Source organism: Chrysemys picta, chromosome 24 (genome assembly GCF_011386835.1).
Source record: "Chrysemys picta bellii isolate R12L10 chromosome 24, ASM1138683v2, whole genome shotgun sequence".
In the NCBI taxonomy this organism is placed as follows: domain Eukaryota; kingdom Metazoa; phylum Chordata; order Testudines; family Emydidae; genus Chrysemys; species Chrysemys picta.
This window is the reverse complement of record NC_088814.1, coordinates 1,078,721-1,104,119: the sequence shown is the minus strand read 5'-3', so window position 1 is coordinate 1,104,119 and position 25,399 is coordinate 1,078,721. Positions and strand designations below refer to the sequence as shown.

At 61.5% G+C, this 25,399-nt stretch overlaps 1 protein-coding gene across 1 annotated transcript in view; it reads left to right on the top strand.

Annotated features, from left to right (window-relative positions):
* The window catches only part of CNTNAP1 (contactin associated protein 1), a 31,847-nt gene extending 6,448 nt beyond the window's left edge, over positions 1-25,399 (top strand). The window contains 21 exon segments of the mRNA XM_065577823.1: positions 1,429-1,632; positions 2,149-2,333; positions 2,825-2,968; positions 9,013-9,274; positions 10,201-10,350; positions 10,442-10,613; positions 11,103-11,209; positions 11,325-11,444; positions 12,120-12,323; positions 12,657-12,813; positions 13,170-13,297; positions 13,405-13,572; positions 14,062-14,280; positions 15,828-16,067; positions 16,810-17,037; positions 21,552-21,679; positions 22,027-22,120; positions 23,106-23,336; positions 23,742-23,789; positions 24,121-24,219; positions 24,222-25,399. Of these exon segments, the coding sequence (XP_065433895.1) occupies positions 1,429-1,632; positions 2,149-2,333; positions 2,825-2,968; positions 9,013-9,274; positions 10,201-10,350; positions 10,442-10,613; positions 11,103-11,209; positions 11,325-11,444; positions 12,120-12,323; positions 12,657-12,813; positions 13,170-13,297; positions 13,405-13,572; positions 14,062-14,280; positions 15,828-16,067; positions 16,810-17,037; positions 21,552-21,679; positions 22,027-22,120; positions 23,106-23,336; positions 23,742-23,789; positions 24,121-24,219; positions 24,222-24,526 (3,593 nt within the window). The 3' untranslated portion in view covers positions 24,527-25,399.

Genomic DNA, 25,399 nt, shown 5'->3' with positions numbered 1-25,399 from the left:
GGCGCAGTGTGGCACAGAGCCCCGGGGCCCCAGGCCCCGTTCAGCCCATCGGGTGATTTGGAGCCCATACAGCTCCCCAGGAATTCAGCTCTGACCCCCCCCAAGTCCTGCCCCAACACCCCACTGCCCCCAGCCCTCCCCACTGAGCCTGGAGACCTGTTCCCCTTCCTCCCGCTGGCGCCCCCGAGGCTCCTGTCCCAGCTCTCCTCCGCCCCAACCCCTCCTCTTCTGCCCCACTCAGGACAGTTTCATTTTGTTTTAAATTTTGAAACAAATCTGGTGATCAAAACAGCCCTGGGGAGCTGTAGACAGGGGCCATCCCAGGGCCCCTCTTGTGCCCCAGGGTGGGCCTGCAGGCTTCTGACCTCAGTTTCCTTCCAAGTCTCCAAAATAATTCACCGTCACCAGTGTCTTCTAAACAATCTTCCCCCTCTCTTGGGGTCTAATCTACTCAGATCTATCAGCTCCCCTTTTGCTTCAGGGCTTCCCAGCCCTTCTGGGGAGCTGGGTGCCCCCAGTCCTGGCCCCCTGGCCTGGAGACTCTCCCTTGGCTTGGGGGTGCACAGCCCTCCTTCCTGGGGCTGGTCCAGACCGAGCTCTCCTCTCTGCAGCTCTCTCCTTGACTGGGCTGAAGGCACCTGACCACCTTGACCCTGACCAGGGGGGTCTAATCACCCCAAAACCGGCCAGGGGAGCCTTGCCCCACCCCCTTTCCAAGGCTCCTGGGCCCCCAAAGGAACAATGGCCTGGATAACCCGGCCAGTGACTCATGAAACTGCAGTACAAACCTGAAACAATTAGAAAACCAAACGCCTTGTAGATGTTTGCAGACATCAGGCGTCCCCTGAGTCTGGCTCTCAGCAGGGAGGGTAGGGGCCAGGCAGAGGGGTGTGGGCAAGTTTGGCCAGTGCCCTGGGTGACGTTGGGTCTCGTTGTCACGGAGTGTGGGGGGACACAAGGCCCTGCACCCCCGGCTTCCTGCGATTCACCATGACTCTCAGCCAGCCAGTAAAGCAGAAGGTTTATTTAGACGACAGGAATACAGTCCAAGACAGGTCTTGCAGGCACAGATAACAGGATCCCCCCCAATTAGGTCCATCTTGGGGTCCCAGGGCACCACAGCCCCCTTGGGAGGTCAGAGCCCCATCTGCCCCACAGCCATGTCACCAGCCAGCTCCTGAAACTCTCTTCAGCGACCCCTCCCATAGCCTTTGTTCAGTTTCCCGGGAAAAGTTGTCACCTGGCCTCTAACCCCTTCCTGGGTTCTCACCTTACATGCTCAGGTATTTTCCCCCTAGGCCAGTCTCCCATCCCCCAATGCAGACCGTCCCAGCCAACCTCCCTTGCAACCGTCCCAGCCAACACTCCCCACTCAGCATTCAAAGACCACAGTAAAAACAGTCCCAGTTCGTTACACTCGTCCCCCAGGGTCTGATGTGCTGTACTTCGACGGGGACGATGCCATTTCCTACCGCTTCCGCGGCAAAACCGTCCGCACTGCCCAGGACGTGTTTGCCTTCAACTTCAAGACGATGGAGCGGGAGGGGCTGCTGATGCACGGCGAGGGCTCCCAGGGGGACTACATCACCGTGGAGCTGAAACAAGCCCAGCTGGTGCTACACATCAGCTTAGGTGAGTCTGGGACTGGCTGGGGTGCTGCGGGGCTGCTCAGTGCTAGGGAGGGTTACCGGGGATGGTGGGGCTTGGACAGGGGATGGGGGTTAGAAGGGGCTGCACAGTATGGGGGGAGATTGACAGGGGCTGCTCTGTACTCTGGGGGGCATTGTTGTGGGGTGAGCAGTGGGATGGGGCTCGGCAGGGGCTGGGCCGTACTGGGGGGAGGATTGGGGCCATGGGGGGTGAGCAGTGGGATGGGGCTTGGCAGGGGCTGGGCCGTACTGGGGGGAGGATTGGGGCCATGGGGGGTGAGCAGTGGGATGGGGCTCGGCAGGGGCTGGCCTGTACTGGGGGGAGGATTGGGGCCATGGGGGTTGGGCTGTAGGATGGGGGTTGGCTGTGGCCAGTCCGTACCTCGTAGCGGGGTTGTTGGGGGTGGGTGGCAGGAGGGGGGTTGGGATGACCCCTGAGCGGCACCGGGGAGGCTTGAGGCCCCTCCCTGTCAGTAGGGTGACTGGCCGGCCTCCCCAGGCAGCAGCCCGATGTACTCCAGTCAGGGACACACCACGGTGACGGTGGGCAGCCTCCTTGATGATCAGCATTGGCACCAGCTGCGCATTGACCGCCACGGTCATCACGTCAACCTGAGCCTGGACGGGGAGGTCAGACGCTTCCGCTGCAACGGGGATTTCCAGCACCTGGACCTGGACACCGAGGTAGAGCCTGTCCAGTCCCAGCGGGGTCGGGGGGGCAGGGGCAGGACAGGGGGGCCTGCTTCTTGGGGCGGCCCGTCTGGACACTGTGCTGGAGGGGACTACCCAGCGCAGCTCTGCCCGGGCTCCCAGCCCTGAGGGGACAGAGGGGGCCCATCATGTTGCTGTGCTGAGAACCGCGGGCGGCGGGGCCCCGTGGGCTCAGGCTGCGCCTGTGTGATGTCCTCTGAGCTGGGACCAGGAGCTAAGCCAGCGGCAGATCACAACCAGGCCCCTCCCTGCCCCCTGTGGGGCTCTGCTCTGTGCTGGAGGGGGCTACCGGGGGATACCCCCGTCCCTGGGAGCCCAGAGGGACGCAGCCCAGCCCCACTGGTGCTGAGCTCCCTGCTGTTCCTCTCTCTCCCTGCCGGGCAGGGGGCATGTCCCATCCGCACTGGGCAAGCGGTGCCCCAGACGGCTGGGGCTCAGCCCAATCCCCCTGACTCTCCCCACAGCTGTTCTTCGGCGGCGTGATCAGTCAGAAGAATCGGAGCCTGGTCTATCGACAGAACTTCCGGGGATGCATGGAGAACATCTTCTTCAACAGGGTCAACATCATTGACCTGGTCCGCAGGAGAGCGTCCAACATCCGCTTCGAGGTGTGGGGAACCCCAGGGAAAGGGAGTGGGGGTTCCTGGGGCGCAGGGGGAGTGCACATGGGGTACCTTTGGCCTTGGCAGATCTGTCCCAGGCACGTTGTGCGGCAGGCAGCTCTGGCTGTCAGCGACCCGAGCCCGGCGTGGGGCTAGGATTGAAGCTGGCTACGGGCCAGGAACCGGCTGCTCCAGCGCTCACTCATCCAGCCCCAGATCGATAGCGCGAGGTCGTCCTGGGCCCGGGGCCATCAGCTGCTGTCACCAGGCGATGGGTGCGAGCTCAGAGCCGGGGACTCGGCTGCGGCTGCCTCATGGGTTTGGCTCTGGCGGCTTCAGGCTGGAGTTGAGCAGAGCTCTCTCTGCCTGGTTTGGATCTAGAGCTCACAGGAACGCATGACACCAGCGGCAAGTAACACAGACAGTCACAGGAACAAGGTCCACTCTCTCTTATCAGTGTGATTAAAGGTACTAACACAGTGAGGAGGGTCCCACAACTAGATCCATCCAGGCACCAGGGATAGCTACAGCCACTCACATCCTCCTGACAGTGTTAGGGGCTGATGGGTCTCCTGGATTGATCATCAGGAGAGGGATGGTTCCTGCTGGATCCTCCCATAGAAAGCTCCTTTTTCCCCGCTCTGGGCACCTCCTTTTTGTAACGTGATTCTGCCTATACCTACATTCTGCGCATGTACATGAAAGTGTCACCCCCCTTTTTCCTTATCGGTCTGGTGTCCCTTAGACACTGAAGGCCCTCCGATTTCTATAGGTCGTGTAGGCTCTCTTTATTTCATTATCACTGACGCACAACTTGTATCCTGTGGTTAAGACACGTTAGAGACAGATGTGCCTCTACACCATTTTTGTGATTTAAAGTTAATCTTCCAGCTAATTTTTTTCAATATTACCCCTTGGAATCTCTTTGCCCATAATCTTAGGGCATCGGGTTATTCTTCGCTCACTTACTTCGGTCAGCATTTCTGAGCTCCAAGGCCTAAAATAGCTAAGCTAAAACCTTGCAGGCCTCAGCCTAAGGCTGAAATGCAAGACCTTTTCTTACTTAGCTTTCTAAATACTGATCAGTCTTATACTTCTATCATCCTACAACTTAACCCTCTTTAACATACATGATTATCTAGCACATGACATGGTGTTAATCAGAACATCACACAATAAATGAATAATAAACTAAAATCACTGGCTACATCCAGGGCCGGCTCTAGGATTTTTGCCGCCCAAAGCAAAAACAATTTTGGCCGTCCCCGCCCCGTTCTTTAATTACCCCACCCCTGGCCCCGCCTCAACTCCGCCCCTTCCCCAAATCCCCAGCCCTGCCTCCTCCCCCCAGGCTCTCAAGCCTAGGAGGGAGGGAGGGGGAGAAGCGGCGTCCGTGCCACGGCCATTCAGAGTCTCCCCCCCCTCCCAGGTTTGAGAGCCTGGGAGGGAGGGGGAGACCCCGAGCCGCCGCGGCGCGCGAAACAGCTGATTCGCGTGCCGCTGCTCCCCCTCCCTCCCAGGTTTGAGAGCCTGGGAGGGAGGGCGAGTAGCATCGCGCGAATCAGCTGTTTTGCGCGCCGTGGCAACAGCAGCGGAGGTGAGCTAGGGCGGCAGGGGCGGCATTCTGGCGCCGGCCATGCCGCCCCTAAAAATGTGCCGCCCCAAGCACCAGCTTGTTTTGCTGGTGCCTAGAGCCGGCCCCGGCTACATCTCCCCTTCCCCTTGACAGGGTGAGTGTTAGCTCACTATCAAGAGATAATAAGACAGTAAGAGCCCTGTCACGTACATATTACATGCCACTATGCAGCAATGATTAATACAGTAATACACAGCAAACATCATTGATCTAATATTCAAAATCTTATATGTAACTTACCTCTATACCTAAAGTTTCTATGTAATGTAACTCTAGACCCAGGCCATCATTCTATACGTATTAGGGATTAGTTCTTCCTCTGTGGATCCTTTACTCCTCTGCACTGTGGTACGTAGTTATAATCATAGGGAACTTCTGGACCATGATGTGGGCTTATGTTACGTGTGTCTTCATACACATCCACATCCTCATCTGCTTCTCTCATATTATCCCCTGGCTGCTTGACAGTAATTGACAACAAGAGAAAGGAAACAGGCTGAATTTCACAAGGCAGGGGTTTAACCCTTTCTGTACACATGGGTCTAAGTCTTCCTCCCACGTAACATAGGGTAAGGATGGTACACATAGTAAAGAAACGATGGCCAGTAATCCATCCCTTCCATCCAATTCCCATTCCTCCAGGTGTACTGCCTTGGGAGCTGCCACTATCTAACATTTCAGATATTGCTTGATTTGCCTTGTTCATTTCATTACTAATGTCAATTAAATGTGACTCTTTTCTTTCGAACAGTTGTTTGAGTGGTAAGGTCAGTGGTGGTATCTATGCAGGAAACACTGGAGTACTTTGTCTAATAAGATCCCGATAATCAGGGTTACTAAGGAGAATGGTTTAATTGTTAGACATGGGCATCGGAGACACCGTTGCGTGCCCAATCATTGTAGGCACTTGTGGTTTAACACAAAAATGTGGAGTTGTGACCACACATCTGCACTGGCAGTGGCAATTTTTTGCGATTGGTCACTACACAACACTGTCCTTCTCCGGGAAAGGCTATTCGCTCCATAGGAGATCTCCCTTTGGTTAGTTGTAGGGTGACCAGGTGTCCTGATTTTATAGGGACAGTCCCAATTTTTGGGTCTTTTTCTTATATAGGCTATTTAACCCCCGCGCCCCCCCCCCACACACCCCCCCTCTGTCCCGATTTTTCACATTTGCTGTCTGGTCTCCCTAGTTAGTTGTATCTTGGACATGAAATCTGCGTTGCATTCGCTGCCAGTAAATCCCATTGCTACATTTCCAGCTGATCACATAGAGGAGTTATTACCTCAAATTACCATAATTGATATGCTTTTTGATTCTCTCAACACCAACCTTAATCCAAATTAACATTCCTGTACCAAATAACCCTGTAGTGCTATTCAGAACCCCCAAAGGACCAATTCCTCGTTTTCTTCTAGGAGCATACAGGTTAGTTTGTATGTCCAGACCCAAGTTAGCAATATCCTGCACTCGGGGTTGAAAAGCAGTTACCCTATCCACAAGGAGTACTGCAAAGAAAGATGCAACTTTAGTATCTCTCTATTAGCTGCAATTACTCATTGCCAATTAGATACATTTAACACAACGAACAGAGGTGCCAACTTTCCACTTCCCCTGGGAGTTCTCAACCCCCGCTCTGGCCCCTCTCCACCCTTTCCCCCAAGGCCCCCCCCTGCCCCGCCTCTTCCTGCCCCCCCCCCCCGTTCCATCCCCTCCCCCGAGCATGCCTGGCCCTAGCTCAGCTAATGGCGGGGGATGGGAGGAAGGGGGAGGGGCTGATTGGCAGGGCTGGAGGTGGGTGCTGAGCACCCGCTATTTTTTTCCCATGGGTGCACCAGCCCGGGAGCACCCATGGAGTCAGTGCCTATGACAACAAGGAAATGCAGAAATGGTACTTGGTTAATGAATACCCTTGGGATAGGGGTAGCTGTGCGACCACTGACAGGGCCTGCTTGCAACTCAGGGCATTGCACTGAATTCTGTGACTCAGTCTTTTCCCACTAGCATTGCCTGCACCTCTGCTTCGAGTAGTTATTGTTAACTTTTGTTCTATCCAAAAAACTAATTTGGACACAGGCTTCGTTGTTTAGGTTACATATGGTCCTTGCTCCGTTTCTTACTGGGCTTTGTCACTTGGTTCTGTTTTTCCATGATCCATAAGGAATTCCATCACTTATTGGCCAAGAGTGACTTCCACCCAACGTGACACCCTCCCCCCGCTAGATTCCGCCAATCTACAAAAGGCTGAAAATTCATTTTCTTCTGTATCCTATGCAAGAACAATTTGTTCCCCTCCTATTCCTTTCATGTTTTGGTAACATTTGTTATGAGTAGTTGGACCAAGTAGTGACTGCCTAATTTTTTGGGCAGATAATGCACATACCTTCCTCCACGTCTCTGGATCTACAGTGGAAAATCGTTCCATAATACACATTTTTGCCATCTTTCAATACTAGACGTAATCCCAATCTATACAGACCTGACATGATTTTGTACCTTATGTATTGTCAAAGTTGTTCTCTTAGTCCATGAGGTAAACAAAATTTTATCCCAAGTCTTATATATAAATTGTCCTTGTTCTGGTTGATAATCCCATTCGAAGAAAATTTCAGCTAAAAGGCATAGTATCGCATGCTGGCCTTGATCTGGGTTCATTCTTTCTCACACCCAAATCACTGTTACCTGTCCAGCCATACCCTCAATAGGCAAGTCTGAGTCCAGTCCCAGTACAACAGCCTGATCTACTGCAGTGATCGGTGTCTCTTATGGCTAAACAGTCTGTGACATAAGAACGTAGGAACGGCCGTACCGGGTCAGACCAAAGGTCCATCTAGCCCAGTGTCCTGTCTTCTGACAGTGGCCAATGCCAGGTGCCCCAGAGGGAATGAACAGAACAGGGAATCGTCAAGTGACCCATCCCCTGCCGCCCATTCCCAGTTTCTGGCACACAGTTTGAAAGGCAGCATTCAAGCCGAAGTACAGGATTAGTGTTGTTACACCCCACATTTTTTTTCTTTTCCTGTGCCCGGGCTGACTCTCACTGGCTCTTGGGTTACACGCTTTTGCAGTCAATGGCTCGCCTTCCTCTGCCTGTGGAGAAATCTCTCTTTTCCGGTACAATTTCAACTGATTCGCAGGATAGAATTGATCTAATTTTCTGCTCCCATGTGAGATTCTAATTTTGTATACAGCGGCACCGAGTCTATTCACATTTGGCTCAGTCCATCGGCTACGTAAATTGTGTTCAGGTGCAGCATATGATAGGAGCGTTGCTTGGGAAACTGGAGACCCAAGTTTTCTCTCTTTGGCTTTTATCAAAATAGGCTTTTGCCTTCCGTCTGGATTTCCCCAGTTTGATGGCTACCTGCAAGTGAATCTGATTCCAATGTTTTTGTAGTGCTTGCAGAAAGGTTTCGACTTTCACTCCCTCTAGCTGTGAGCCACTGGCATGCCACAAAAGATGCTCTGGCATTCGCCTAGTCATCACCTCAAAGGGTTTATGGTCTGTGGAGGCCGGGGGAGTTGCCCTGAGTGACATTAAAATGAGTGGAATCAGGGTGTCCGAATTGTGTCCATTGGCATCTACCAGTTTCCACGGCATGAGTTTGATGGTGCGATTTGTTCGCTCTGCCATCCCTGGCGACTGAGGCCTGTATGGAAGGTGCCGTTTTTGTTGCACTCCCAACAACTGTACACGTTTTTGGAACACTTGCCCAATAACGTGTTCCTCTGTCTGACTGTTCCCTACCAGGGAGTCGCCAGCGAGAGGAGACTTGTTCCACTAAGATCTTTGGTGTAGCTAAGGCAGTGTTTGCTTTCAAAGGAAATGCTGCCACCATTTGGAGACTGGAGCAGAGGGCATTGGTTTCCTCTTTGAGCCTTCTGCAAGGGTCCCACAAAAGCAATTTGCAAAGCTTGCCATAGACACTCTTAAGGGAGCATTTCTTTTTGTGGGGAGAGGATTGTTCTGTGCACAGACCAAACAATTTTCACTGTATTGTTGCACATTTGCCTTCGTGCACGGCCACCAACCCACTGAGGTGAGGCGCTGCATGGTTCTGTCTACCCCTGGATGTCCTCCTGAGGGTGTGTCATGCACCAGGTAGATCATTTCCCTGCAAGCTGGGATGGGACTACCCATACTGGGAAATGCTCTCCAAGGTACATCAATACACCCTCTTCTATGTACAACTCTGATTTGTACTTTTGATATGGGGAACCTTGTGATAATTAAATCCGGGTTCCTTGTTTGTCTTCTGATTTTGATCCCAGAGAGCCCCAGGGCAGGGCCCACGTGAATGGGCCTGGGCTGTAAGTGCCCCACTTCTGCCCCGGGCAGCAAGAGGGGAAGCGGCAGTGCCAGGGGGCTGGACGGAGCTGGGCACTCACCAGCTCTCATGTGGTTATTCCCAGGGCCACGTCAGCCATTACTGCCGGGATCAGCTCTACATGCCCATCACCTTTGCTGGCATCAACAACTACCTGCAAGTGCCAGGCATCCCGCGCCGGAACCGCCTGTCCGTCAGCTTCAAGTTCCGCTCCTGGGACACGGTGGGGCTCCTGCTCTACACCAGCTTCGCCGAGCACCTGGGCTCCCTGGAGATGGTACTGAGCAACGGCCAGATCAACGTCTCCATTGCCCAGCCCGGCCGCAGGAAACTGGAATTCGCTGCAGGTTCATAGCTCCCTGGGCTGGTCTGACCTGCTGCCCTGACCCTGACCCCGACCCTGACCCTGACCCTAAGGTTCATAGCTTCCCGGGCTGGTCTGACCTGCTGCCCTGACCCTCACCCTGACCCTAAACCCCTGATCCCACCCTGACCCTAACCGAGCTGGTCTGACCTGCTGCCCTAACCCTGACCCCAACCCCCACCCCGACCCTAAGGTTCATAGCTTCCCCGGCTGCCCTGACCCTCACCCTAAACCCCTGACCCTAAACCCCTGACCCCACCCTGACCCTCACCCTGACCCTAACCGAGCTGGTCTGACCTGCTGCCCTAACCCTGACCCTGACCCTAAACCCCTGACCCCACCCTGACCCTCACCCTGACCCTAAACCCCTGACCCCACCCTGACCCTAACCGAGCTGATCTGACCTGCTGCCCTAACCCTGACCCTGACCCTGACCCTAAGGTTCATAGCTTCCCGGGCTGGTCTGACCTGCTGCCCAGTGCAGCCCATGGGACCCCCGCCCCTTAGCTCCCAGAGCAGAGCGTCAAGGCTTGGATTGGAAATGGCCAGTGCTAGAGACCTCGTTCCAATGGTTAATTACTCGCACGTTAACACACCTTTGAGTTTGTCTAGCCTCCGCTTCCAGCCATGGCCCTATGTCGGACCATCCTCTGCTAGACCGGAAAGCCTGTTCCCAGATAGTTCCCCATCTCGGCACTTACAGGCTGGGATCCCGACCCCCCTTCCCCTTCACTTTGTTACGTGACCAAAGAGGGGGCTAGGGGAGGAGGGGCTGGGGGGATGGCAGCCCCATGGCCACCTGCTGGGGGTCTCAGGCCCCAGCATTGAATTGTCCCGCCAAGGGGGTGCAGGAGGTGATGGGAACCAGCCGCCTGTGGGCCCACTTGCCCCCCCTCTGCCCCCATCCAGGGTACCGGCTGAACGACGGCTTCTGGCACATGGTGGAGCTGGTGGCGCGGGACGGTTCGGCCGTGATCACCATCGACGACAACGACGGGGCCGAGTTCCGGGTGGCCCACCCCTTCCAGCTGCGCACCGGGACCCAGTACTTCTTTGGAGGTGGGCGGCCCGGGCCGGGGTGGGGTGGGGGCAGGCTGGGGGGCAGGCGGCAGGCAGCACTCACCCCACCCCACCCCCGTGTGTGTTCCAGGCTGCCCCAAACCTGCCGCCATCACCGGCTGCCTCTCGAACCAAACCACCTTCCACGGCTGCCTGCAGAGCATCAGCGTTGACGCCCAGCCCGTGGAGCTGGACCTGCTGAGGCAGGAGCGGCTGGGGCAATACTCCAACGTGTTCTTCAACATGTGCAGCATCGCTGACAGGTATGTGCCTGCCGGCCGGCCGGCCACTGCCTGACCCACGCCAGGAGCTGGGCTGTCTGCGCCGGGGGGCTGCCCCAGAACAAACCATGGGGGAGAGGCATGGGCTTGTCCTCGGTGCCTAGGGCTGGGCCTGCAGGGACCTGAGATCGAGGCTTTGCCCTGCCGCCAGCTGTCAGCCCCCCCATTTCTGCTTTGTTCAGAGTGAGCTGGTTGGGGCAGGGACTGTGTCCGCGCAGTGCCCGGCCTGTCGGGGGTCTCGATCTCCGCCGGCATCCGTGCAGCGCCGCCGTCATTAATAACAGCTCGACACACAGTTTGCCCTGGGGTGGAGTGATCAGGTTTGAGGCAGGGTCTGGCTGCGCTGGGACAGAGGGCAGGTTTGCCTGGGCAGCTCTGCCAATGGCTGGAGTCATGGCCGGATAGCTGCACACCCTGCTCACCCCGGCGTCCATGCGCCCGGCCGTCCTCAGCTGCATCTGTCCCCGCCAGGTGCACCCCCAATCTGTGCGAGCACGGCGGCCACTGCCTGCAGTCCTGGGATGACTTCATCTGCGTCTGCAACCTGACGGGATACAAGGGAGAGACCTGCCACAAATGTGAGCTCCGGCCCAGCCAGGGGGACGGGGGGCTGAGGGCGGGTTCCCGGCCACAGCTGCCACACCCAGCCCGGCTCACTAGTCTCATCCCAGCCTCCTGCTTTGCCTGTTCCAGCCCTTTACAAAGAGTCGTGTGACGCGTATCGGCTCAGTGGGAAAACATCTGGGAACTTCACCATCGACCCTGATGGCAGCGGGCCCCTCAAACCCTTCACCGTCTACTGCGACATCCGAGGTAGCCGGGTGGGGAAGGAGAGATGCTAAAGGGTCTGGCAGGGCTTGGGAATTGGGGCCTTTCCCCTCTAGTGGGCGCCGGCTCTGATCCAGTCCCGGGGCAGGGAGTGGCTGGCTCAGGGGGGCAGGGAATGGGGCACAGGGCTTTTCCCCTCTAGGGGGCACCGGCTCTGATCCAGTCCCGGGGCAGGGACTGGCTGGCTCAGGGGGGCAGGGAATGGGGCACAGGGCTTTTCCCCTCTAGTGGGCGCCGGCTCTGATCCAGTCCCGGGGCAGGGACTGGCTGGCTCAGGGGGGCAGGGAATGGGGCACAGGGCTTTTCCCCTCTAGGGGGCACCGGCTCTGACCCAGCCCCAGACAGTGGTGACCGGAAGCCGTCCCCACATGCAGCACCTGTGTGGTGGGGTTCCTGGAGGGCCGGTGACGGTGTCCATTCCAGAACCAGGCACGAAAGCGACTGCCCCCCGGCCCTGCCTGCAGAGGGGCCCTCAGGGCGGCCAGGGCTGAGGCCCATTGGTAGGGAAGGGGATTGGACCTTGTTATGGTGCCCGGGCTGCCCCCATTTCCCCCCGCCCCTGAGTGATGCAGGAGAGAGCTGGAGGGAAGGGCTGGGCGAAGGGACTCCCAGGCTGTTCCCGCGCGGACTCCATCCTTTCTCCTTGCGCGTCATCCTCAGAGGATCGGGCCTGGACCATCGTTCGGCACAACCGGTACTACGCCACGCGGGTGAGGGGCTCCAGTCTGGACCGGCCCTTCCTGGGCGCGGTGGAGTACTGGAACGCCTCGTGGGCGGAGGTGGAGGCCCTGGCCAACGGCTCCGAGTACTGCGAGCAGCACCTGGAGTTCTCCTGCTACAACTCCCGCCTGCTCAACACACCCTGTAAGTGCCTCGGGGCGCTGCCCTGCCCCTGGCGGGGAGGGAAATGGGGGGCTCTGCCCCGCCCCAGCAATGGGATTAATGGGGGGGGTGCTGGGGGGTCACTGCCCTGCCCCAGCAGTGGGGGAGGGGAGGGTCATGGGGTGAGTCTCATGGTCCCTGCCCACCCTCTCTGCGCCTCCTGTCTGGGCAGGTGCGGTCTGGCCCCCTGGGTTGCTCTCCATCTGGTTGCACAGGTTGATGCTCCCTCAGGACGGGGCTCGCTCCCCCAGCCCCTTAGCCCAGCTCAGCCCCCCCCGCCCCCGGCCTCACCCACGGCTCTGTCCCCTCCCCCAGACGGGCCGCCCTTCAGCTTCTGGATGGGCCGCCACAACCAGCGCCATTACTACTGGGGGGGCTCTCCGCCGGGCGTCCAGCGCTGCGCCTGCGGCCTGGGCAAGAACTGCGCCGACCCCAAGCACTTCTGCAACTGCGACGCCGACCACGCCCAGTGGTGAGCCCCTGGGGGGCTGGAGCATGGGCTGGCTCTGAGGCACACGTGGGGAGCAGTGCAGGGCGGTGGTGAGGTGCCTGGAGATGGGGTGGCTGAGGTGATGGGGTGGAGTGGGGCAGCGCAGAGTCGGGGTGGGGTTGGTTGGAATGGGGCAGCGCAGGGTGCCAGAGGGACGGGAGTGAGTAGGCAGCGGTAGTGGGGGGCAGCTGAGTGGGGGCAAGGTAGGGTGGGGCAGTGGGGAGTGAGGCAGTGGGGGGTGAGGCAGTGGGGGGCATCCAGCTGGGGGTGGGGAAGGAGGGCAGGGGGCTCCTGTCCCTCTCTGACCCCGGCTCTTTCACCCCCGGCTCCCGTTCTAGGAGAACGGACAAGGGGATGCTGAACTTCGTGGACCACCTGCCCGTCACCCAGGTCGTGGTGGGAGACACCAACCGCTCCCAGTCCGAGGCCCAGTTCCTGCTGGGGCCGCTGCGTTGCTATGGAGACCGTGAGTGCCTTGCTGGGCGGGGGGCACGGCCGGGGCCCTTGCAGGGTCCCTCTGTCCTGCCGGGGAGGGGCTGGGCCTGGGTCTCACTCTGCCCTGGTCTCTTTCAGGGAACACCTGGAACACCGTCTCCTTCAACAAAGGCGCCTCCCTCGTGTTCCCCACCTTCCTGGCCAACCACAGCCTGGACATTTCCTTCTACTTCCGAACCACCGCCCTCTCCGGGGTCTTCCTGGAGAACGGGGGCTGCAGGAACTACATCCGCATCGAGCTCAACAGTAGGGGCTGGGCGCGGGGCCGGGGAGTTGCAGACGGGATCTTCCAGAACTTGGCTGGAGTGGGGGGGGCTGCGGGTCGGGAGTGAGGGGCACTAGCAGAGCTGTCGCAGGGTGATGGGGGGGGCTGTGGGTCGGGAGTGAGGGGCACCGGCAGAGTCGTCACAGGGTGATGGGGGGGGCAGGATTGAGGGGCACCGGCAGAGCTGTCGGAGGGTGATGGGGGGGCTGCGGGTCGGGAGTGAGGGGCACCGGCAGTCGTCGTCGCAGGGTGATGTGGGGGGCAGGATTGAGGGGCACCGGCAGAGCCGTTGCAGGGTGATGTGGGGGGGCTGCGGGGCAGGATTGAGGGGCACCGGCAGAGCCGTCGGAGGGTGACCGGCAGGGGCAAGGGCTGGGACTGCAGGGGTTGTGGGCGGGACTCCGGGGGGCCCAGGGAGTGGGTGCTGCTGGCAGGGAGCCCCCGAGAGTTGACCTCCCCTGCTTCCCCAGCCACCAGAGACGTGGTGTTCGCGTACGACATTGGGAACGGGGACGAGAACCTGACGGTGAGATCCCCCGTCCCCTTCAGCGATGACGAGTGGCACCAGGTGAAGGCCGAGATCAACGTGAAGCTGGCGCGCCTGCGGGTGGACAAGCTGCCCTGGGTGGTGCGGCTGGCCCCACCCCAGAGCTACGTCCGGCTGGAGTTCGACAGGCCCCTCTACGTGGGTGAGTGAAGGGCAGAGCCCGTGGCCTCCGGGGCTGCTCCCAGCGCCTGGCTCAGGCCCCTCCCCAGCCCAACAGGAAATACGGGGTGCTCCAGCTCCTCCCCTTAGAGAACCCAGGAGTCCTGCAGCTGGCACAGCAGGTTTAGAGCCAGGCTAAGGGCCTCCTTGGGCTGCATTGCTCCTTAGCCAACAGGTGGGGTATCCTGGCTTTAAAGGGTGCTCTGCTCAGACCTGTAACCAGCCCTGGCCCAGGGCCCCCGTAGTGTGCCAGGCCCTTGCCCCCCTTTCTGCAAGGGGGAGCCCTGCAGCTGCAAGAGGGGCCCTCGGGCTCCCCCACCGCCCAGCAGAGCCCCTCACCCCATCCGATCCCTCAGCCTCCTCTCCCTGGGGCTCTGGCACCTTCCCTCAGTCAGTGCCAGGCCTGTCGGAGTGCAGCAGCCCAGCCCCCTCGGCCCCTGGCCCAGGGGAGACAGTGACCCGGGTGCCCGGGGGGAGTGGTGCATCGCCAGAGGGGAACCAGAGTTGCTGGGCTCTTCAGACAAGAATTACTCTTGGGGGCAGGGTGCCATCCACCCAGCTCTGCACACCCCGGACTCCTAGCATGCCCCCATGAACCTCCTTTCATTCCCCCCCAGATTCTGTGCCCCCTTTCCACCCTCCTCTCTTATCATGGGCCCACCCTCCCTTCTCCTCCCATTGTCCCCCCCTGTGCGGGGGCTGTCTGGGTGTCCCCCCCAGCAAGGTTCCCCCTTCTCCCCCTCCTGCCAGGGGCTCTGGGTGTCTCCTTTTTCTCTCCCCAAAGTACCTTGCTCTCCTCTGGTTTGGAAGCAACAGGCACAGGAGCGACGCTCAGTAGGCAGTGAGCAATGGGGCGGGGCCAGGTGGGGCGGGGCTGAGCCTGGCCTCACCTCCTGGCCGAGCACAGGCCTGGGGCAGGGGGTTGCTAGGGGTTAACCGGGTGGCACTCAGCTGTTTGTAGTTTTGTTTGATTTGATCCCCAGAGAGCTGCCAGGTGCCTGACCCTGCGGCTGTGTTCGGCAGCTGGCAGGGGCTCCATGCATCCCCCTGTGGCCCCCTTTTCCCAGAATCCCCCAGGTTCTGCCCGTTCCAATGGAGAACTGCTCAGCTGCGGCGTTCAAACGTTACCACGGTACAGACAGAAACACAAGCCAGCCCCAGGGCCCACGCTCCCCTCAGCACTTCTTCAGTCTCAGTGCAGCACTGGCTAGTGGTGAGAGCCGGGGTTTGGGAGCCAGGACTCCCGGGGTCTCTCCCCAGCTCTGTGACGTTGGGCACATCCCTCCGTTGCTCAGTGCCTCAGTTTCCCCATCAGGTGCGAATCGGGGCCTCTCCTGAGGGCTGGGGTGTTCCCAGGCGCTGAGCCCCGAGCACGGCTAGTGAAGGGTGAAGGTCGATTTTCCCGGGGGAGTCGGTGCTTTGGGGCTCTGCCGATCCTCCCTCGGGGTTGACCGCCCAACCCAGCCTGACAGTGCAGGCCTTGCCGCGGTGGGGGCAGCCAGGCCTGACGCTCTCTGTCCCCCGGGCCAGGCTCGGCCGAGCACCGGCTGCGCCCCTTCCTGGGGTGCCTGCGGGCGCTGCGCATGAACGGGCGGACGCTGAACCTGGAGGGCAAGGCCAACGAGACGGAGGGCGTGCGGGTGAACTGCACCGGCTACTGCCAGTACCCGCGGGTGCCCTGCCAGAACAGCGGGCTCTGCGTGGAGCGCTACAGCCACTACACCTGCAACTGCAGCCTCTCCGCCTTCGACGGGCCCTTCTGCAACCGCGGTGAGTGGCGCTGCGCTGCCCGGGGCACGGCCGCCCGGCCAGAGGCGGGGTGAGGGGCGTGGCACGTGGGGGCACAGCCGCCCGGCCAGAGGCGAGGTGAGGGGCGTGGCACGTGGGGGCACGGCCGCCCGGCCAGAGGCGGGGTGAGGGGCGTGGCACGTGGGGGCTCGGCCGCCCGGCCAGAGGCGAGGTGAGGGGCGTGGCACGTGGGGGCACGGCCGCCCGGCCAGAGGCGAGGTGAGGGGCGTGGCACGTGGGGGCACGGCCGCCCGGCCAGAGGCGAGGTGAGGGGCGTGGCACGTGGGGGCTCGGCCGCCCGGCCAGAGGCGAGGTGAGGGGCGTGGCACGTGGGGGCACGGCCGCCCGGCCAGAGGCGAGGTGAGGGGCGTGGCACGTGGGGGCTCGGCCGCCCGGCCAGAGGCGAGGTGAGGGGCGTGGCACGTGGGGGCTCGGCCGCCCGGCCAGAGACGGGGTGAGGGGCGGGGCACCCGGGGGCAGGGCTCCCTGCCCAGAGGCCGGGGTGAATGGAGCTGTATCGAGGCTCCTGTGTCACTGCCCCAGAGGTCCAGCGTGGGGCAGGCTTTGCTGTTCCCATGTCAGGTGTGATCCCTGGGGGCGTGGGGGGGCCCCAGAGGCTCAGGGAGCAGGGCAGGATGCTGGGGTGCAAGGGGGGGTTTGGAGGCACGTAGTTGCCCCCCACCTCAGGCCAGGCCGTCTCACTCCCTCTGTGCCCCCTATGCAGACATCGGCGCCTACTTCGAGCCCGGCACCTGCGTGCGCTACAACATCCTGCCGGCCGAGCTCTCGGCCGCCCGCGAGTTCGCCAGCATCAGGAGCCAGCCACTGCCGGGCTACAACCTGACCAGCGAGGAGCTCAGCTTCAGCTTCCGCACCGGCACCGCGCCCGCCGTCCTGCTCTACGTCAGCTCCTTCCGCAGGGACTACGTGGCCGTGCTCATCCGCGAGGATGGTGAGAGCCCAGGCACCTCAGGCCGGAGCCAGGGGCCCTCCCCAGCCTGCCCGCCAGGGGCCGGAGCCAGGGCCACATCCCTCCATGGCCTCAGGCCGGAGCCAGGGGCCCTCCCCAGCCTGCCCGCCAGGGGCCGGAGCCAGGGCCACTTCCCCCCATGGCCTCAGGCCAGAGCCAGGGGCCCTCCCCACCCTGCCCACCAGGGCCACGTCCCCCATGGCCTCAGGCCGGAGCCAGGGGCCCCCACGGCCTCAGGCTGGCGTCGCCCCCTCCCCACCTTCCCGGGGTCTTGGCCCAGAGCTGAACCCCGTCCCTGTCAGGGATCCTTAGGCCCCGGTGTCACGGAGTATTGGGGGACTCAGGGCCCTGCACCCCCGGCTTCCTGCGATTCACCATGACTCTCAGCCAGCCAGTAAAGCAGAAGGTTTATTTGGATGACAGGAATACAGTCCAAGACAGGTCTTGCAGGCACAGACAACAGGGCCCCCCTCAGTTAGGTCCAGCTTGGGGTCCCAGGGCATGCCAGCCCACCCCCCTTGGGGGGTCAGAGCCATCTCTGCCTCCCAGCCATCTCTCCACCCTCCTTCCAGCCTGCTTCCAGCACTCTGCCTTCAGCGACCCCTCCCACAGCCTTTGTTCAGTTTCCCGGGCCCCGGAGTCATCTGACCTCCAACCCCCTCCTGGGTTCTCATGTTACAAGCTCAGGTATGTTCCCTTGGGCCGGCTCCCATCCCCCGATGCAGACCATCCTAGTCACACTCCCCTGTCAGCATTCACACACCCCAGCAAGAACAGTCCCAGTTCGTCACATCTCTCCCCCCTTCGAGACCGAACTGAGCAGGGTCACTTTAGCCAGTGACCCGGGGAAGTTCGAACCTACCCCCGTTCCCATGGATGCCCCCGCATCCCTCCAGTTCCTTGGTGAGAATTACACCAGGCCCCTTCCGTTCCACGCCCCCCCTTAGGTCGGGGGTGCTTGATGGCACTCGCAGTTCGCATGTGGGAAGGTTTATGCGGCCTGGGCCCTTTTCCCACCCCCATACCTCTGGGGTTCCAACTGGGCTGTGGTCTTCTCCCAGTGCTCCAGTCTGGAGGTCTGTGCTTTGGGCTCTCTTGGTTTAGAGCCGCCCTTTTAACCTTGGCCACCCTCTGGAAAGGATCCTTTATGCTGGGCAAGGGTCCTAAAGCTCTTTTCCCCTTGTCCCAGGCCTTCCTCCCCCTCTGACAGGGGTCACAGGATCCGCAGTACTGTCGGACAGTAACAAAGACCCCAGGCCAGTAAAAGCTCCGTAGCAGCCTCTGCTGGGTACGCCAGGTTCCCTGGTGCCCTGAGAGGGGAATGTCATGGGCCCGGCACAGCAGCTGGCGGCGATACTTCTGGGGTACCACCAGCTGCCTCCTGATCCCCCCTGACTCCATTTTCCCTGGGGGAGCCCATTCTCGGTACAGGAACCCCGTCTCCCACAGGAACCTTTTCCGGCCACCTCGTTCCATGGTCTGTACCGCATTGAGGTCGGCCAGGTCCCTTATCTTCCGCAAGGAGGGGTCTCTCTGTAACTCGGCCTGGAACTCAGCAGCTGGGACAGGGACGGCCACCTGCTCTTTCTCGCCCGCTGGGTCCGAAGCTGCAGCCTCCCTGAGCCGCGTCCCTGGGCGTTCCCTCCCCACCAGGTTAGGGTCCTGCGCCTCAGGCAAGGCACCCCCCCCAAGGCCAGGGCGCAGGGCCCCTCGCCGGCTCTGACTGCGGGTCACAACCAGTGCCTTTTGGGGGTTGCTTGGCCAGTTCTCCAGGTCCCCCCCCATCAATACCTCAGTGGGCAGATACGGGTGTACCCCCACATCCTTGGGGCCCTCCTTGGCCCCCCACTTCAGGTGTACCCTTGCCACGGGCACTTTGACTGGTGTTCCGCCCACCCCCGTCAGGGTCAGGTAGGAGTTGGGCACCACCTGATCTGGGGCCACCACCTCGGGCCGGGCCAGCGTCACCTCTGCGCCCGTATCCCAGTATCCATTGACCTTCCTCCCATCCACCTCCAGGGGAACAAGGTACTCTCTCCGGAGGGACAGCCCCGCGCCCACCGTATAAACCAAAAACCCTGAGTCTGGGGCATCCAGCCCCCTAGAGGAGCTGGCCTGGGGCCCTTCTCTCTCTTGAGCAGTTGATAAGCTGCCAGCCCCTCTTGCGTGAGAAGCCTGCCCCTCGTCCGTCTGGGCCTCTACCAAGTTAACCCTATGCGGGTTCGGTCTGCTCAGTCTGTCCTTGAGCTTGGGGCACTGGGCCCGAACGTGGCCTCTTCGGCCGCAGTAATAGCAGCTCATGTCCTGTGGGTCCCCTCGAGCCGGTCGGTTGTCCCTGACGCTGGGCATTCCCCGTGGGAGGGGATTCCCCATATTCCCTCTTTGGGAGGTCCCAGGGTGACTCTCTCTCTGCATCACGGCGGGCCTGTTCCTTTGGGGCTCCTCCCTGCCACCCCCTGACCGGCTCTTTACAAACTCATCAGCCAGCTGCCCGGCGTGTCGCGGGTTCTCTGGCTTTCTGTCCACCAACCACAGCCTCAGGTCGGATGGGCACCGCTCATACAGTTGCTCCAGTACCAGCAGTTTAATCAGGTCCTCCTTCGTCTGGGCCCCACCAGCCCACTTGCTGGCGTATCTTTCCATGCGGACGGCTAGTTGCAGATATGAGATCTCAGGGGTTTTATCTTGACTCCGGAACCTTCCCCGGTACATCTCAGGAGTCAGCCCAAACTCACGTAGCAGGGCCTTTTTGAATAGTTCGTAGTCCCCTTTCTCTGCCTCTCCCAGTTGGCGGTACAATGCCACGGATTTGGGGTCCAGTAAGGGGGTAAGGACCCGGAGTCTGTCCGCGGGATCAACCCGGTGCAGCTCGCAGGCCGTCTCAAAGGCCTCCAGGAAGTCATCCATGTCCTCCCCCTCCTTGTATGGGGCCATGATGCACTTATCAAAGCTCCGTGCAGTCCTGGGTCCCCCCTCACTCACCGCAGCCGGGGGTTCGCTGCCCCTCAGTCTCGCCAGTTCCAGTTCATGCTGACGCTGTCTCTCATTCTCCTGTCTCTGTCTCTCTTCATGCTGTCTTTGTCTCTCTTTCTCCTCCCGTTCATGCTGACGCTGTCTCTCTTCATGCTGTCTCTGTTGTTCACGATCCTCCAGCTCCCTCAGTTTTAGCTCTTTCTCCCATTCCAGCCAATTCCGCTCCCCGGATGCCGAACGTCGCCGGGAGGATCCTCTGCTGGCCGGCGAGCTTCGCCGGGGGGACCCCCTGCTGGCCGGGGGGGTCACGGCGCCTTCGGTATTTGCTGGGCTCCTCCCCACCCTTCCCCTAGGCATAGGAAGGAGGGGTCTCGGGAAGCCCTCAGCAGCGGGCTGACCACTCCCAGCTGGGACAGACACTGGTGCCTGCGCTGCATTTGCCAGGCTGCTTCCCTGAGACACAGGGATCAGTTCATTCGCGCGATCTTCCGCCTCCAGCTGGGCAATGAGCTGTTCTTTGGTGAGCCTCCCAATGCGCAGCCGCCTCTGCTTGCACAGCTCCACCAGGTCGCTCTTAAGCCGCTTGGCATACATCTTCCTGCTGGCCACTCACCGGCCTGTGTGCTCACAGCTCCCCCCAGTTCCCAGGGGGACCCCTAGTGTGCCAGCCCTTCTCGAGGTCACCACCTCTCTGCCAGGGTCGAGCTGCAGACTCCTCCGCCCCTGGGACCACTCGCTGCGATCCCCCCAGGGGACCCTGTTACTGCAAAAGTCCTTCTCGCTGGTCACACACTCCCAGGGGTAATAACCGTCTCTCTCCCACTCTTCAGCGTGCCTGGTCCCCGTCAATCCCCCTTCGTTTTACTGCTCCCCAGTCACTTACTGCAGGAAGCGCCGTCCACGGGGTGCAGTAGATCCCGCCGCTGCCACCAGTTGTCACGGAGTATTGGGGGACTCAGGGCCCTGCACCCCCGGCTTCCTGCGATTCACCATGACTCTCAGCCAGCCAGTAAAGCAGAAGGTTTATTTGGATGACAGGAATACAGTCCAAGACAGGTCTTGCAGGCACAGACAACAGGGCCCCCCTCAGTTAGGTCCAGCTTGGGGTCCCAGGGCATGCCAGCCCACCCCCCTTGGGGGGTCAGAGCCATCTCTGCCTCCCAGCCATCTCTCCACCCTCCTTCCAGCCTGCTTCCAGCACTCTGCCTTCAGCGACCCCTCCCACAGCCTTTGTTCAGTTTCCCGGGCCCCGGAGTCATCTGACCTCCAACCCCCTCCTGGGTTCTCATGTTACAAGCTCAGGTATGTTCCCTTGGGCCGGCTCCCATCCCCCGATGCAGACCATCCTAGTCACACTCCCCTGTCAGCATTCACACACCCCAGCAAGAACAGTCCCAGTTCGTCACACCCGGTGCCTACTGGAGGATCTAACCATGGAGCCGGCCCCCCAGCTCCTCCCTGCGCTGGGTTCTGGGTCGTTCCCGGCTGGCCCCTGCTCATCGCTCTGGGCCTTGCCTCGGCAGGGAGCCTGCAGCTGCACTACGAGCTGGGCACCGGCCCCTACGTCTTCCCGCTGACCACCACGCCCGTGACGGATGGGAGGCCCCATCGCATCAACATCACCCGCATCAACCGCACACTCTACACCCAGGTACCTCCGGGCGGGGCCGCGGACTGGGGCCAGGCCTGCCCTGCAGGGATCCACTCTAGGGGCCACCGGATGGGGGCAGGGATCTGCTCCAGGGGCCGCGGAGGCAGGGGCGTCAGGGGCGTCAGGGGGAGGTGGGTGCCAGGCAGCGTTGTTGTGATTGAGGGACGTGAGACTTTCTGGCCGGGGCTGAGTGGCTGGACCCGGATTGGCTCCCGCGAGGCCGTGCTGAGCTGACGCAGCGAAGCTCCCGGGTCAGTGGCTGAACGAACTGCCCCTGGCTGAGCTCTGGCCCCTGAAGGGGTGTTGGGGGCTGCGGGGGCTGAGCAGGGCTCTCACTCTCACCCCAGGTGGATTATTTCCCCGTCACGGAAAAGCAGCTCTCCTTGTTAGTGGACAGGAAGCTGGACTCGCCCAAGAACCTGTACCTGGGGCGCGTGATGGGTAAGCAGGGCCCCGGGAAACTGCCTGCCCCCTCCCACCTCCAGGGGAACTGCCCTGCCCCTTTGCCCCCCAGGGCCCTGCCTGTCCCCCTCCACCCCCCCGGGAAACCGCCCTACCCCTTCTGCCCCATAGGGCCCTGCCTGTCCCCCTCCACCCCCCCGGGAAACTGCCCTGCCCCTTCTGCCCCCCCTTGGGAACTGCCTGTCCCCCTCCACCAGCCCCCAGGAAACTGCCCTGCCCCTTCTGCCCCCCAGGGCCCTGCCTGTCCCCCTCCACCCCCCCGGGAAACTGCCCTGCCCCTTCTGCCCCTCCTTGGGAACTGCCTGTCCCCCTCCACCAGCCCCCAGGAAACTGCCCCTTCTGCCCCCCAGGGCCCTGTCTGTCCCCCTCCACCCCCCCGGGAAACTGCCCTGCCCCTTCTGCCCCCCAGGGCCCTGCCTGTCCCCCTCCACCCCTGCCCGGGAAACTTCTCTGCCCCTTCTGCCCCCCAGGGCCCTGCCTGTCTCCCTCCACCCCCCGGGAAACTGCCCTGCCCCTTCTGCCCCCCAGGGCCCTGCCTGTCCCCCTCCACCCCCCCCCCCCGGAAACTGCCCTGCCCCTTCTGCCCCCCAGGGCCCTGCCTTTCTCCCTCCACCCCCCCGGGAAACTGCCCTGCCCCTTCTGCCCCCCAGGGCCCTGCCTGTCCCCCTCCACCCTCCCGGGAAACTGTCCTGCCCCTTCTGCCCCCCAGGGCCCTGCCTGTCCCCCTCCACCCCCCCGGGAAACTGCCCTGCCCCTTCTGCCCCCCCTTGGGAACTGCCCTGCTCCTTGGCAGCTCGGGGCCCTGGCAGTGGCCACCAGACAGGCTGGGACCCATTCGCCCATCCCCAGCTCGTGGAAGCTGAAACCCCCTAACCAGCCCTACGGGGCCAGAGTAGCCTGCTCCCCCTCCCACTGGGGGAACCCCCTGGCCCCAGTTAACCCCCTCCTCTCCGTGCTCCTGCAGAGACAGGCATGATCGACCCCGAGATCCAGAAGTACAACACGCCCGGCTTCTCGGGCTGCCTGTCAGGGGTGAAGTTCAACAGCATCCTGCCCCTCAAAGCCATCTTCCGCCCCAACGGCAGGCCGGTGCACTACAGCATCAAGGGGGAGCTGGTGGAGTCCAACTGCGGCTCCATGCCCCTCAGCATCATGGACATCCCCCCCGAAATGGACCCCTGGTACATGGGCACAGGTAGGGAGGGCTCATGCCAGCCCCGCCCAGCTGCACTGGGTTCTAGCCCCCGCTCTGGGAGAGGCGTGTGGGGGGGTCTAGGGGGTTAGGGGGGTTGGGAGGAGCCAGGACTCCTGGGTTCTACGCCCAGCCTCAGCTGCAAGATGCATGAGCAGTGGGAAGGCAGCAGCCCTATCGCCAGGGCTGGGCCCTGCAGCACTGGGGGGAGCGGTTCTTGCCGGGCAGCCCGTCACCAGCCCCAGCCAGCGGCGGGAGGGCCGGGGGCAGGTCCCTGGCTGCAGGGTCCTGACCCCATCACCCCCTTGCTGGGCACATGGGCTGGGGGGCAGGGCTGAGCCATGCACCATGTACCAGCCTATCCCTGCTCCCCCGCCCGGCTGACCCCCGGCCCCGTGTCTCTTGCAGAGTTCCCCCACGTGCACGACGACGGCTGGATCGGGATCATCACTGGCTGTAAGTGACGCGCCCGCGCCTTCGCACCAGCCGGCAGCAGGGCCGGGTTCTCTCTGCCGGCAGCCGAGGTCACCTGCTCTCGCGCCAAGGGGCTGCCTGCAGGGGCGGTGCGAGGCTCGGGGGAGAACTCGGTTCTGGCTGCACTGGACTGGGCTCATAGCTGAGCCGGGGGAGGTTGCTGGCCCAGCCGCGCGAGTGGGGAGCTGGGCTCCAGGGCCCGGCCTGTCTCGGGTGCCCCCGTCAGGCTGCGGCAGGAGAGGGGACCCGGCCCAGGGCTCAGGCCGCGGTTGCAGGAGGGAGACGCACTCACGGCTGTTTTCCTCCTTCCCAGTAGTTGTGACCTTCTTGCTGCTGCTCCTGGCCGGGCTGCTGCTGCTGCTGTATCTCCACCACCACCGCTACAAGGGCTCGTATCACACCAACGAGCCAAAGCCGTCCAGGACTACCATGGCCCCAGCAAGCCCCTGGTCCCACAGAAGGACCAGAACCTGCCCCAGATCCTGAGGAGGCGAAAGGCGAATAGCCGCCGGCTGCAGGGGAAGGAAGGGGTTAATGCCTCAAACGCTGGCACCTCCTGCACGGTGCTGGGAGGGGACCAAGCGCTGCCGGACCAAAGGGGCCAAGCAACCCAGAACTGCCAGAACCTGGCTCCTGGCTGGGCGTCTGCTCCTTCCCCCCACACCGCTGCACCTCCCTGCCTGCGCCGCCCCGCGGGCCGCCTGGGGCCAAGAATCTAGCCTGGGAGCCCCACGGGCAGGGCCCACGTCTTCCTCCCGGAATCATGCTGAGCCGAGCACTGGCGCAGTAACAACCCCCCTTGCCCTGCGCACCGAGCGGAAGCTAGGGGCCATGCCGAACCCCCCACCCTGGTCCCCCTGGAACCAGCTGGTGCAATCTCTCCTGCCCCCATGGACAGGATGTCAGCCCCTTGGGGCAATACGGGCCTGCCCGGAGACGCCCTCTCAGCCCTAAACCTGGGGAGTGGGGCACGTTTGGGGGCTGCCAACCCCACCTCCCCTATAAACACCGCAGCTTCCCCTTGGAGGAGACATGGGCCTTCCGTGGGGCTAGTTAGCAATGCTCACAGCTAGATTTCCCGCTTGTTTGCTCGCTTAGCAAAAGCCATGAGGTGACCCATACACTATAGAGCCCTGGAATACGGCCCGTAGGGCGTGTTCTGCGCCCCGGCCGCTACCTGCAATGCACTGGCTCGTGCACACCCCCCCTCCCGCCCCCGCACTTTGCTGCTCTCCTACAATCAGGTAAAGACCTTTGGAGTCTTTCTACTATTTTTGTTGCTGACCGGTTGATTACACACACAACGTTTTTTTATTCTCAGTTTGTATAAAAAACAAAAAGAAACCAGGGCGGCTGCTCCGGGTGAGTGCGTCCTGGGGCCCAGGCTATAGGGTGCTACATCTCTGCAAGAGGGGCGAGCCCTGCTGAGACCAGCCGACCCCGGGACCCCTCCCATTCCCACGCTGCAGTGGGACAGACATGCATTGAGTGACCCAAAGGCCTGGCTTTGCTGGGCGTTTTATTTGTTACAGCTGTTTTGTTGACTGACACATGACAATGTGCAAATAAAGGCAGAATGACAGAGTTCAACA